The sequence below is a fragment of the Chlorocebus sabaeus genome, chromosome 5 (assembly GCF_047675955.1).
Source record: "Chlorocebus sabaeus isolate Y175 chromosome 5, mChlSab1.0.hap1, whole genome shotgun sequence".
NCBI lineage: Eukaryota > Metazoa > Chordata > Mammalia > Primates > Cercopithecidae > Chlorocebus > Chlorocebus sabaeus.
Genome location: NC_132908.1, coordinates 85,199,166 through 85,211,796, shown reverse-complemented (window position 1 = coordinate 85,211,796; position 12,631 = coordinate 85,199,166). Strand labels below are relative to the sequence as shown.

At 51.0% G+C, this 12,631-nt stretch overlaps 1 protein-coding gene across 4 annotated transcripts in view; it reads right to left on the bottom strand.

Moving 5' to 3' along the window:
* The window catches only part of ZC3H18 (zinc finger CCCH-type containing 18), a 66,966-nt gene that overhangs the window by 50,612 nt on the left and 3,723 nt on the right, over positions 1-12,631 (bottom strand). For all 4 annotated transcript variants that reach the window (XM_007994328.3, XM_007994331.3, XM_007994327.3 and 1 more), the window contains one exon: positions 8,896-9,509. In XM_007994328.3, the coding sequence (XP_007992519.3) occupies positions 8,896-9,495 (600 nt within the window). In that variant the 5' untranslated portion in view covers positions 9,496-9,509. The remainder of the gene's footprint in view (positions 1-8,895; positions 9,510-12,631) is intronic.

The window sequence follows — 12,631 nt, the reverse complement described above, 5'->3', positions numbered from 1 at the left end:
TTATGTCCCTTAAACACAAACTTCCTCTTACAATTCTTGGGGAGGGGAGGAGTTGGGTGCCTCGGGGCAGTGATGCCAGCAGCCAAGAGGGGCCCACCTGGAGGCTCATCCTCAGCCAGCTCCTCACCCTGGCTGTCAAGTCTTAGAACAACCCAGGAGCTCTAAGCTGGGCCTCACCCGCAGGGACTCGGATGCACAGCCAAACCTGACCCTTGCTTGGTGCACTCCCCAAGCCACCTACTGTCCCAGGGCCTGTTCCCACGGACGTGCAGCTGAGACCCCTCCTGACACCACCCCAGCCCACGTGGGCACCAGCTGCCCACCTGACGTCCCTGACACAGGACCATTCAGGATGGAAGTACTCATCACCCTGACCCGGGCCTCTTTCAGCCAGCCCTAGCGTAACCCATCTCCCTGGTCCCATGTGGCCCCCCTTGATCCCCTCCCCGTCTCCTGCACTCTGCACCCCTGCCCATCACACCCAGCCTGGTAAAAACTACTTTCTAACAGGCTTCTCTCATTCCCTCCTCAACTCCTCCGGTCTCGCTTCACAGTGCGAAGCGCCCTTTCCCAATTCCAGGTCTGACCGTGTTCTTCCCTCTCCTCTTCCTGATTATTTAACTCACTTTCAGACGGAAGCTTGAGCCCCCTTCCTTGGGGTGGTCTTCCCTGAGCTCCCCCCATGACAGGTCCTCGCAGCCCCAGGCCCTGCAGGTGTTGCAGCCACAACTGAGCATCCTTTTGTTAACGACACCACCACTCGCCTGGCCGAACCCTGTGCCCCACTAGGGCAGGCCCATGTCTGACAGGGCAGGCCCACCACCAAGTTGCTGGGTCCAGGCAGCATCTGGCTCGCAATAAATAGTCCATAATTATCTGCTGAATGAAAAAATGCTGAAACCAAGCCCTGGATTTATGATAACCCAAACTTTTACAGCTGAAACATTTGTAACATTTTTTGGCTCAAAGATACTTGGTTATTAAAAGGTATTTTATAAGGAAAAGAACAGATTCCTGAGGGTTATATCCCTTAAGTGATCCAGCAGAATCACTTTTTAAAGAAATGATCAAATATAACCAATTAAAAAAAAGAAATGATCAGAGAAGGCATGTTTAATTTATGCCAAGTGACAGGATGACTCTCTTCTGTGGTCTTTTAGTTTGTGTCTTTTTTGTTTTTTTTGAGACGGAGTCTCACTCTGTCGCCCAGGCTGGAGTGCGGTGGCGCGATCTCGGCTCACTGCAAGCTCCGCCTCCCGGGTTCACACCATTCTCCTGCCTCAGCCTCCCAAGTAGCTGGGACTATAGGCACCCGCCACCTCGCCCGGCTAGTTTTTCGTATTTTTTAGTAGATATGGGGTTTCACCGTGTTAGCCAGGATGGTCTCCATCTCCTGACCTCGTGATCCACCCGCCTCGGCCTCCCAAAGTGCTGGGATTACAGGCGTGAGCCACTGAGCCCGGCCTGTGTCTTCTTTTTACTACTATTCTTACAGTAATGAGCACTGCCCTAAAATCTTAACATGGTATTCTACGTAAGATCAAATCTAAGTTGAGAACACATTCTTTGTTCCCATGAGAAAAACAAAACTCGTTTGGAAAGTTCTAATCCATTCCAATCTTCCTGCCTCACTTGGGAGTGAGTGTGCAGGAGTGGAGGTGGTGAGAAGGGCTTTTCTGCATCAGGATGAACAGCAAACAAACTAGACCAGACGGAGCACTGTTTCTGCAAAGATGTAACCATTAACATTCACAGAAGCAAAAAAGGCGAACGATGTAACCACCTTAAGATTGGAGGAAGGGCCCTGTAGCTACTACAAGTGATCAGGAAACAGACTACAGTTGCATAGTGAAGGCACAAGACATCATTTCAACCCAAGGAACACAACTAGCGTCTACACATTGACCCCAGTCATCCAGCCTCTACATCTGCAAGGACCAGGGGTTGTACATACTGGTGTGCTGGGCTTATGGCCCCTCTTTTAGTTAAACAAACAAACAAAAATAATCCATCAATCACTCAGCAATATAATATTGTGAATTTTCAAGTAATCACCATTAACACAATGGTCTTTTAAATAATGGATGATTACCATGCCCTTTTTTTTTTTTTTTTTTTGGAGACAGAGTCCTGCTCTGTCGCCCAGGCTAGAGTGCAGTGCAGTAACACGATCTTGGCTCACTGCAACCTCTACTTCCCAGGTTCAAGCGATTCTCCTGCCTCAGCCTCCTGAGTAGCTGGGATTACAGGTGCCTGATATCACACCTGGCTATTTTTGTTATTTTTAGTAGAGACGGGGTTTTGCCACGTTGGCCAGGCTGGTCTTGGACTCCTGACCTCAGGTGATCTGCCCACCTTGGCCTCCCAAAGTGCTGGGATTAAAAGTGTCAGCCACCACATCTGGCCTCCGTGCTCAATTTTTATTCTTATTCTACATGTGTAAATAACAAAATACTCAACCTCCCAAAATAAATAAAGAAATCACTAAATAATGGATAATTAAAACAAGTTATAAGTATTATGCAAAGAAAACTCAAGACAGGGACCCAGAGTTGAAGTTATCTGAGACTGTCATCCTGGGTGTGTGGTATGCAGGAACTCCCGGCCTCCTGGTTTCCCTCATGCTGATGGCCTTCTGCTCATGAGACCCGAGCCACAGAGAGTGGGAAGCAGAGGACAAGGGGGGCCTGAGTGGACCAGCCAGCTGCAAACTGGCTTAAAAATGGATGGTGCCCGTGGGGCTCTCAGCACATACCACCTGGGACAGGCCAAGTTGACGTGGATGCTGAGGGTGAGACTAAGGAGGCACACAGGCCTCAGTGTACCCATCTGAGGTTGGGTTTCCATACTGGCACACTCCTGCTGGTGCTTCCTCACCGCAGGGGAAATACACATGTGGATAAAGGACACCAGGCTGAGTGCATCATCTACTCCAATTTTAAAAGCCTTTATAAAATTTACATGCAGTGGGGGAGAAGGCCCAGATTCAAATCCTAGGTCCAGGCTGTCGTGACTGTGAGTGTGGACAGGTCACCCGATCTGCAAAGCTCGCATTCCCCTCCACACAACGGGGCAGGTGCCCCAGAGCAGGCTGCTGTGGGCTGAAGGAAATTGCTGCACTGAGAGGCCACGCGCACCGTGCTGAAAGCATGAGCAGCAAGCGCTCTGCAAGTGCGCATGAGTCCTCTATTTCAAAGGAAACACCTCACTGGTAATGTGCTCAACAGGATTAACTTGGAGCAATGACACCGGTGATTTTTGTTTTCTTCTTTGTGCAGCCTTTTCTTTTCCTTTCTTAGATAGAAAGAAAAGAACCCTGTGAACATGTATTACTTACACAACAAGAAAACAGTTATTTCACACTGAAGCTTCTGTACAAAGGCAGAAAAGGAAAGGGGGCCACTGCGTGCAGCTGCTGTGCCAGAGGAAGCCGAGCAGCAGGCCCCGGGCACAACCTGGCACAGCCACTCAGGCCAACTATAACCTCCTGAATCCTGGGCGTCTTGTCTATAGGATGGGGGTGAAAACACAAGTCTATCATTCCTGATCTGAAACCTGTCGGGTCAGGTGTCTTCTGAGAATTCAGAAATACTCTATATTTCTGGGTCTAAAACAGTAGCCTGGGAGGTACACAGCAATTCTGGACAGAAGTCTCGGGGCCCCTCCCACAACAGGGGAGGCACAAAGCTATGAGCAGCCTCACGTCAGCTTGGGCCAGGTCTGCTACCAGGTGAGGAAAAGGTTTCAGTTCTCAGAGCTTCTGAGGCCTCAGCGCTGTAAGAACAGTGGCCTGCGCGTTTTCACGTTTCTATGCGGAACACTAACCACGCTAAGAGGCACAGAAGGCCTCTGAGCCTATTACTGATGCTATGGGGCCCTTTTCCCAAGTGTGGTACAGGCCGCTGCTTCCTGGGCTTTGGCAATAGAATGGGTGCGCTTGGCACCTTATCAGTGACACAGAAGAGAACCCCACTTGGAGAGGAAACCCACAGCCACGAGGCTCGCTGGAGAAGCTCTTCTGCAGAAGAGCTCATGGATCCAGACATAAAAGGCAGGTGGATCACAAGGTCAGGAGGTCAAGACCAGCCTGGCCAAGACAGTGAAACCCTGTCTCTACTAAAAATACAAAAATCAGCCGGGTGCGGTGGCAGGGTGGCAGGTGCCTGTGATCCCAGCTACCTGGGAGGCTGAGGCAGGTGAATTGCTTGAACCCGGGAGGCGGAGGTTGCAGTGAGCCAATATTGCACCACTGCACTCTAGCCTGGGCAACAGAGCAAGATTCTGTCTGGGGAAAAAAAAAAAAAAAAAAAGGAAAGCTGGATTATTTGAACAGGATAAAATACTAAAGACCATGAGCAAAGAAAATGCTCCAAAAGGTGGACTGAGAGCTACCAATGGTGACAGGAGTCATGTGGCCCACCCACTCAGGACGCAGTCCACTGTGCTGCTGGCTGGCTGGGAGGCCACTCTACAAATGTAGGGGGTCCTCAATAAGAGGAGAATGGAATAAAATGGGCACCCTACCCTTTCCAAGGGCCAGTGTGCTCCAGGTGATGGAAAGTCTGCTAACCAAATGATAAGTCAGATATAAACATAGAGCACGGAGTGAGCACAAGAGTGGGTGGACAGACCCAGGCCAGGCCTCTAAACTGTAATGGCAAATCAGAGCCCCCCAGGCTGGAAGGAGCTTGTCATCTCCCAGCAGGAAAGCTGGTTCTGGGGAGGGACCAGACGTGTAGGAGAAAGAAAAGAGAGGCTGCCACATGGCATGAGTGGGTCAGGGTGGGCTCCACACACTCTTCAGGGGGATGGCAGGAGCAGAAACACAAGGCCTTCTGCACCCGGCTGTCTTCCATGCCGCTTCCTGAACAGGTAAGAGATCAGTGACTGAAGGTAAGCTGGCGTCAGGAACACCCTCACCCACACCACAAATGAGCCAGGCGCTGCAAAGCAGCTGGTCCTGGAAACTTTCCTCCACACCACGTGGGCCAGTGGCACTTCTAGAAGATACCTGTATCTGAGGGCGTTCTGGCAGCACACCACACACAGATTCAAGGCCTTAGGCACAAGCTATGTGGTTTAGACAATGAATTTCAAGGGCTTATTGTACAAATTGATGTCCCAATCAAGGAAAGTGTACCCCAGAATCAGTTCACCTGTACCAGTGACCCAAAATCTAAAAGGGACATGTGCCAAAAGAGAAAGCGCTTCTGAAAAAGAATGACAAATCAGGCCAGGGCAGTGGCTTGGCACTTTGGGAGGCCCAGGTGGGCGGATCACTCGAGGTCAAGAGTTCAAGACCAGCCTGGGCAACATAGTGAGATCCCACCTCTATTTTTTAAATTAAAAGCAATAAAAATGAAATTACAAAATTAAGAAAAAAAGAGAATGCTAAATCAAATGGCTCTCTAGACTTTGCCACTCAGTTGTTCCTGGCATCCAGTAAACCAGGGTGCCAAGGGGCAGGCCACGAGAGCCTCTGGGCGGAGCAGCCCCTCTCCCAACTGGGCCGGTAAGATCCTGCTGGGATGTGGAATGCTATAAGGCCTCCGAAACATCCATTTGCGAAGGTACAGGCCAAAGAGCACACCTCTTCCACAGAGAAACATCCGGGTAGTTGACCTGACACCAGGGCTCTGCTTGAAGGGAACGAGAAAAAAGGCCTTCTAGAAAGGACACTTTCCAACACACGCAGAGGCTGCTTTCCAGGGACTGAAAGGAAAGGGGACTTAGCCAAAGGCCTGGTGGGAAGCCGACTGCTCATGGACCCAGCGCACCCCAGGGCTCCCAGTCCATCAGAGAAACACAGCCAGAGACAGGGAAGGGAACAGGGTGCGGTGCAGGAATGCAGCAGGGCCTCCGAGAAAGAGAGGCAGGCACAGGAGGTGTGCTTGGTGGAGATGCAACAGAGATACAAGAGTGGACGACAGGCTTGGAACTGGGCCCAACAGGAGGAAAAAGCTGGAAGGAGCCGGTCTGGCAGCCCTTCATGCACAGGATGGCGTGGCGCGTACCTCTGCTGGGTCCTTCCCGCAGGGTAGAGGGCTGATGCTGCTCACGTGAACTCCCCTCCACCTGTGACGGGCTCCTGAGTGTGACTTTCCACTCACTGCTGCTTCACGTTACAAAGGCTCTCACCTTCAGTGTGCCCCGGGCAAGTGGGATTCCTCCACTGACTAGCTGCTCACCATGTGCCAGGCCCCAGGGAGATAGGGGAACTAGCCAGGTAGCCCCCAGTCTTAGGAAACATGTTCTTGGGAGTAGGGGAAGCAGCAGACAGACACACACACACACAGACAGACACACACACACACACACACACACACACACACAGATGAACCTGTGCCACGACGGACAGGCAGGGGCAACAGAGAAAGAGCCTACTCAAACACTGAGGCTGACACATAAAGGATGGAGGAGCCTGAGACACCACTGGGTGTGGGAACAAGAGGAGGCTACGGGAGCCCCTGGGGCAAGCAACCCAGGGGCCTGAAGTCAAATGTGCTCTCACGGGGGCTGAACGCAGCATTCACAGCACTGCCCGTGTTGGGTAGAGGCCTGCTGCCCCCACAACAGGAGCGCACTCTGCTCTGCCCAGTCACACTCAGCATGTGGCACAGCAAGGTCCACCTGTGCTGGTGTCCAGGAGCACAGACCTGTGGGGAATGTGGGGCACTGGAGGCCGTCTGTGCTGTGGGAGGGAACCTGCCTCCCCGGTTGCTGAGGGAGCCGTGCTGGGGTTTCCGCAGCAGCACCCCGTTTTCAACTGTGGGTCCCCTCACAAGATGCTGCCAAGCAGGGCAGGCAGGGTCTAGGTGGGCAAAAATGGCAAACAGCGTTTTCTTCAGGCAGGGTCTAGGTGGGCAAAAATGGCAAACAGCGTTTTCTTCCATGTGCTGTGTCTAGGGAAAACCAGCACATCCAGGCCTTTGGCAGCCAGGGCCCTTCTCTAGGCCAGCTGGGCTCAGCTCATCTACCGCACCGTCCGCACACATGGTGCACCACTGAGAACTCACAGTATGCCCCGCAGACATGGCGTTTCAGGACCACTATGGGGACCCTTGACCTGTCTGATGAATCTCCCCCAAGACTTAAGGGTCCACAGCCAGTCCTCTTAAGAGGAATTGGAGCATGCCAGAGCCCTGGGTGCAGGGCCTGCTGCACTCCCAGTGGTGGTGTGCAGACAGGGCTATTATCCCAGGACACCAAAAACTCAAACTCATGGGCATCCTCAACTCAACCAGTTCACTCAAATTGATGAACTTGAATCTCACTGTGTCTCCTTTCCCTCTGCCAGCCCTGGGGTAACTCTCCTCTTGCAAAAAAAAAAAAAAAAAAAAAAAAAAAAAAAAAAGCACTAGCTGAGTAGACCACCTCCTACGTTTAGTTGTGAAAAAAATGAAACATCTAAAACTCTAAGCTTGTAGGCACACACACGTCCCATAAAATTAGATAAGCAATACTTTAAACCCTATAAATTACTGAGCACTGTCATAGCTATCAGCTATGGCCAAAAAGTCACATCCAAACGTGGACTGAGAGCACGCACACCAACATGCTACTGGAGAAGCATGGCACTTGCCGGGCGTGGTACCTCACACCTGTGATCCCAGCACTGTGGGAGGCTGGGACGGCCGGTCAGGAGTTTGAAACAAGCCTAGCCAACATGGCGACACCCCATCTCTACCAAAAATACAAAAATTAGCCAGTGGTGGCAGACGCCTGCAATCCCAGCTACTAAGCAGAGTGAGGCAGGAGAATTGCCTGAACCTCAGGGGCAGAGGCTGTATACTGAGCTGAGATGGCGTCACTGCACTCCAGCCTGGGTTAGAGTAGACTCTGTCTCCAAAAAAAAAAAAAAAAAAAAAAAAAAAAAAAAAAAAAAAAAGGAGCATTGCACTCAAGGCAAACTGGTGGTTACACATCTAACTGGCAACCTTTACCTGCCTCAACCCAGACCATGAGATCAGACAAATACTCTCTGCAGACACCTTTTCACTGTAATGACTCCCAATAAGCAGAACCGCCCTCCCTGGGATCCTTCAAAAACAAAAACGCCACCACCACCACCACAACCCAATTCAGTTCAACTGCTCTGCCCCTTGCTCAGCTCCTTTGAGTTCAATAGCTCTGGAAAGTATCACTCAGGAGGACTTTGGGCTGTTTCTCTGGAAACACTCATAATTTTTCCAATGGCATCAACTGCCAAGAAAACCCCACCTACCCAGATCTAGGATCACAGATAGTACTACCTTCCCCTCAACCTGAAGGCCACATTAATTTAATGTACAAAAAAGTGTGCTGACTTTGTCAGAAGTTGAGGTGCCCACCACGGTCTTTTCAGGGATCCCTCCAAAGAGGCCTGGCCCAGCTGGTGCCCTCTCCAGAGGTCAGGCCCTAAGGCCAGCGTAAGAATGCCTAGAAGAACATCCACAACCAGATGGAAACTTTCCTCATTCTCCTCAGTCCAAAAACCTGACAAGAGTGGAAACCCATGCAGTTTCTGGTTGAGTGCTAACTCGAGTATCACTTGAAGACGGCAAAGACAAGGGAAGACATTACCCCTTCACTCCTAGAACCTAAAAAAACTGGGTGCTAGGTCTTTTACTACAACCCAAACAATCCCACCAGCTGGTCGGCCGAGGGCCATGGAAACCCTGCTGGCAGCTTCTGGAGCTGCCTATTCTCATTCTTGATTTCCAATTCTTTCTCGATTTTCATTCTTCCTTTCCAATCACTATGCGACTGACCCCAAAACAAGTCTCTCATTCTCCTGCACCATCCCTAGTAACAAAATCACTAAATCAGTCCCACACAGAGTCCCTCCTTCCCGGCACCGGCCTGTGTCAGGAGCTGGGGAGGACGCCCTGCGACGCTCTGCCCCATCATACTCACGTCTATTTCCCCGTCATCGATCTCTCCATCATCGTCCTCTTTCTTTTTCTCCTTGGCAGCCTCTGGGGATTCCTTTTCTCCCACACTCTGAACACCAGCCTTCCCCTCCTCCCCGGGAGCGCCTTCGCCCTTCTCCTCCTCATCCTCAGCCCCCGCTTTCTCGGCCTCGTCCTCCTGGACGGCGGGAGTCGGCTCCTCGGGGACCTCCTCGTCGTAGTCTAGCTCATGCTCGTCCAGCTCCCTGGTGACTGAGGAGGCCTCGTCCCTAAGGTCGCTTGTCCTGTCTTCCTCCCCGTCGTCCCCTTCCTCCTCGCAGCGGGGGCTGGTCGGGCCCCGGCTCAGCTCATTCACCTCTGAGTCCTGCTCTTGGGATTTAGGCTCACTTGCCCGGTCCTCGTCGGAGTGGTTATCTTCCTCCTCCTGGCTCAGCCCCCTGGCTGCACTCTCCTCATCCTCCAGATCAGAAGCCCTCACCCCCGCCCCGTCCAAATCCTGATCGGACCCGCTGTCCCTCAGAATGTCATCGTCCGAGAGCCCCTGTGGCTGCTCTTCATCCTCTGGAGAGCGAGGATCCCGTTCAGGGCTCTCGGCCACATCCATCGGTACCCACGGTTCTGCAAAAGAGAGAATACAGATTGGCAGCCTTTAGCAAAATGGAAAACAAACCTTGTCCCCACTTTCCTGGCCTGAAGAAGCAGGACTTCCACCTTGCTTGGCCCCACATGGCTCTGCCCCAAATCCCACACTCCACTCTGCAGAGAAAGACAAGCCATAACTCCACTCCACAAGGCTAGACTCCGCTCAGCTAACCTGGGCGTTAAGTGCCTCCCGTTTTTAGCAATTGGGCAAAACGAGATGTGGCAGAATAAGACACAGCCTGGCCTAGTCCTTCCCCATTCAAGGGCAGTCCACACAAGTTAACAGAAAGTGAGCAACAAGATACGGACTGCAAAGGACAGCTGTTTGAATTCTTAAGAGTATTAACTTTTGAAATTCAAGATAAACTGTATCATACAACGAGGCAGCAAAACTGCAGGCCCAGGTCTCACCATTTTTCTGGAGTCATCCTGAAGCAGGAACCTGGGCCACCCTTTGGCAGTTTCCAAGTCTGGAGCCTTTTCTGTTACTGAACACAATTCTCAAAGGCCAGCCTCTGATGCACTCCCAGAATCCCTTGGCTGCCCTTAGCAATGCAGGCTCAGAGCCCTGCCTGCGTGTTCACTGGCAACCTCCAGCACGTGTTGAGAGGGCCGTGTTCACCTGCTCAGCAACTCACACACCTAAGGTGAGAACCCCTCTTCCCATACGGGTAGCTGTTGTAGAAATGAACTCTGCCAGGAAACGACACATTTACGTACTGTGTATATGCAAAAGACGAGGCTGGTCAGGTATGGTGGCTCGCATCTATAATCCCAGCACTTTGGGAGGTTGCAACGGGAAGATCATGTGAGCCCAGGAGTTCGAGACCAGCCTGGGCAACATGGTGAGACCCTGTCTCTATAAAAAAAAATGCTAAAATTCACAGGGTGTGGTGGCACGTGCCTGTATTTCCAGTTACTTGGGAGTCTGACGCAGGAGGATCGCTTAAGCCCAGGAGGTGGAGGCTGCAGTGAGCTAAGACTGAGCCACTGCGCTTCAGCCTGGGCAGCAGAGTGAGACCAATCTCCAAAAAAACTCAAAAAACAAGAAAAAAGGGCTGGGCACGGTGGCTCATGCCTGTAATTCCAGCACTTTGGGAGGCCGAGACAGGTGGATCACGAGGTCAGGAGATCGAGACCATCCTGGCTAACATGGTGAAACCCCGTCTCTACTAAAAATACAAAAAAATTAGCCAGGTGTGGTGGCAGGCGCCTGTAGTCCCAGCTACTTAGGAGGCTGAGGCAGGAGAATGGCGTGAACCCGGGAGGTGGAGCTTGCAGTGAGCCGAGATCGTGCCACTGCACTCTAGCCTGGGCAACAGAGTGAGACTCTGTACCAAAAAAAAAAAAAAAAAAAAAAAGACGGGGTAATTTCAGATTTCATTCCTATTTTTACTAATCCAGATTTAATTACAAAGTGAATATTTTCTAGTTTCCCACCTTAAAAACTCGTAGAAAGTACACTGCTACCAATGCTTAGAAGTGGACGGTGTAAGACGGGCTGGAAGGTGTTGAACAGCAACACTAACCTGGCAAACACCTGCCACACCACCACCCCCAGGGCAGCCGGTCACCACCAAGTGAGTGTGGAGCGGCAGAGACAGTGCCAGGTCAGTGGCCACCCGACTCTTCAGTCTGTGAGGCTGTTAAAATAACGCATGTCACAGTCACACTGCTTGTCATCTCAGTAAGGTCTGGAAACAGATTACTCATCTCAAGATAACCATGGAGGCAGCAAGTCATACACATACACATTTATATGTCTTGAGTCTCAAAGAACCATATACACTAAAGATAAAAATATGCATCTTTTAAATTTTATACTTTTAATACGACAACGTGTTTAAAGATGCACAGTATCAAGAGTTGGTATCTAAACCCACAGTTAAACTTTTTTTTTTTTTTTTTTTTTTGCTGTTAGTGGAAATCATTAAGATTAAGTACACATTAGATGCTGGGCGCGGTGGCTCATGCCTATAATTCCAGCACTTTGCGGGGCTGACGTGGGCAGATCATGAGGTCAGGAGACTGAGACCATCCTGGCTAACACAGTGAAACCCCGTCTCTACTAAAAATACAAAAACAAAATTAGCCAGGCATGGTGGTGGGTGCCTGTAGTCCCAGCTACTTGGGAGGTTGAGGCGGGAGAATGGCATGAACCCGGGAGGTGAAGCTTGCAGTGAGCTGAGATTGTGCCACTGAACTCCAGCCTGGGTGACAGAGCGAGATTCTGCCAAAAAAAAAAAAAAAAGAGAGAGAGAGACACATTGGAACAAATTGGCCAGGTGCGGTAGCTCATGCCTGTAATCCCAGCACTTTGGGAAGCTGAGGTGGGCGGATTACTTGAGTCCAGGAGTTCTAGACCAGCTTGGGCAACATAACAAAACCCGGTTTCTACAAAAAATACAAAAATTAGCTGGGCGTGGTAGGGCACCTGTCATCCCAGCTACTTAGAAGGCTGAGGAGGGAGGATCACTTGAGCCTAGGAGGTTGAGGCTGCACTTCAGCCTGGGTGACACAAGACCCTGTCTCAAACAAAAACCAAAATGCCAAAAAAACCCCAAATCTGGCCAGGTGTGGTGGCTCATGCCTGTAATACTAGCACTTTGGGAGGTCAAGGCAGGTGGATCACCTGAGGTCAGGAGTTCAAGACCAGCCTGGCCAACATGGTGAAACCCGGTCTCCACTAAAATACAAAAATTAGCCAGTTATGACGGTAGGTGCCTGTAATTCAAGCTACTTGGGAGGCTGAGACGGCAGAATCGCCTGAACTTGGGAGACAGTGGTTGCAGTGAGCCGAGATCACACCACTGCACTCCAGCCTAGGTAGTGCTAAGCGAGACTCCATCTCAAAAGAAAACCTAAATCATTCATCACTTCATAAAAACTAAATGGGCCAGGGGTGGTGGCTCATGGCTGTAATTCCAGCACTTTGGAAGGCTGAGGCGGGTGGATCACCTGAGGTCAGGAGTTCAGGACAAGCCTGGTAAACATGGTGAAACCTTGTCTCTACTAAAAATACAAAACAACAGCTGGGCATGGTGGTGGGCACCTGTAATTCCAGCTACTCGGGAGGTTGAGGCAGAATTGCTTGAATT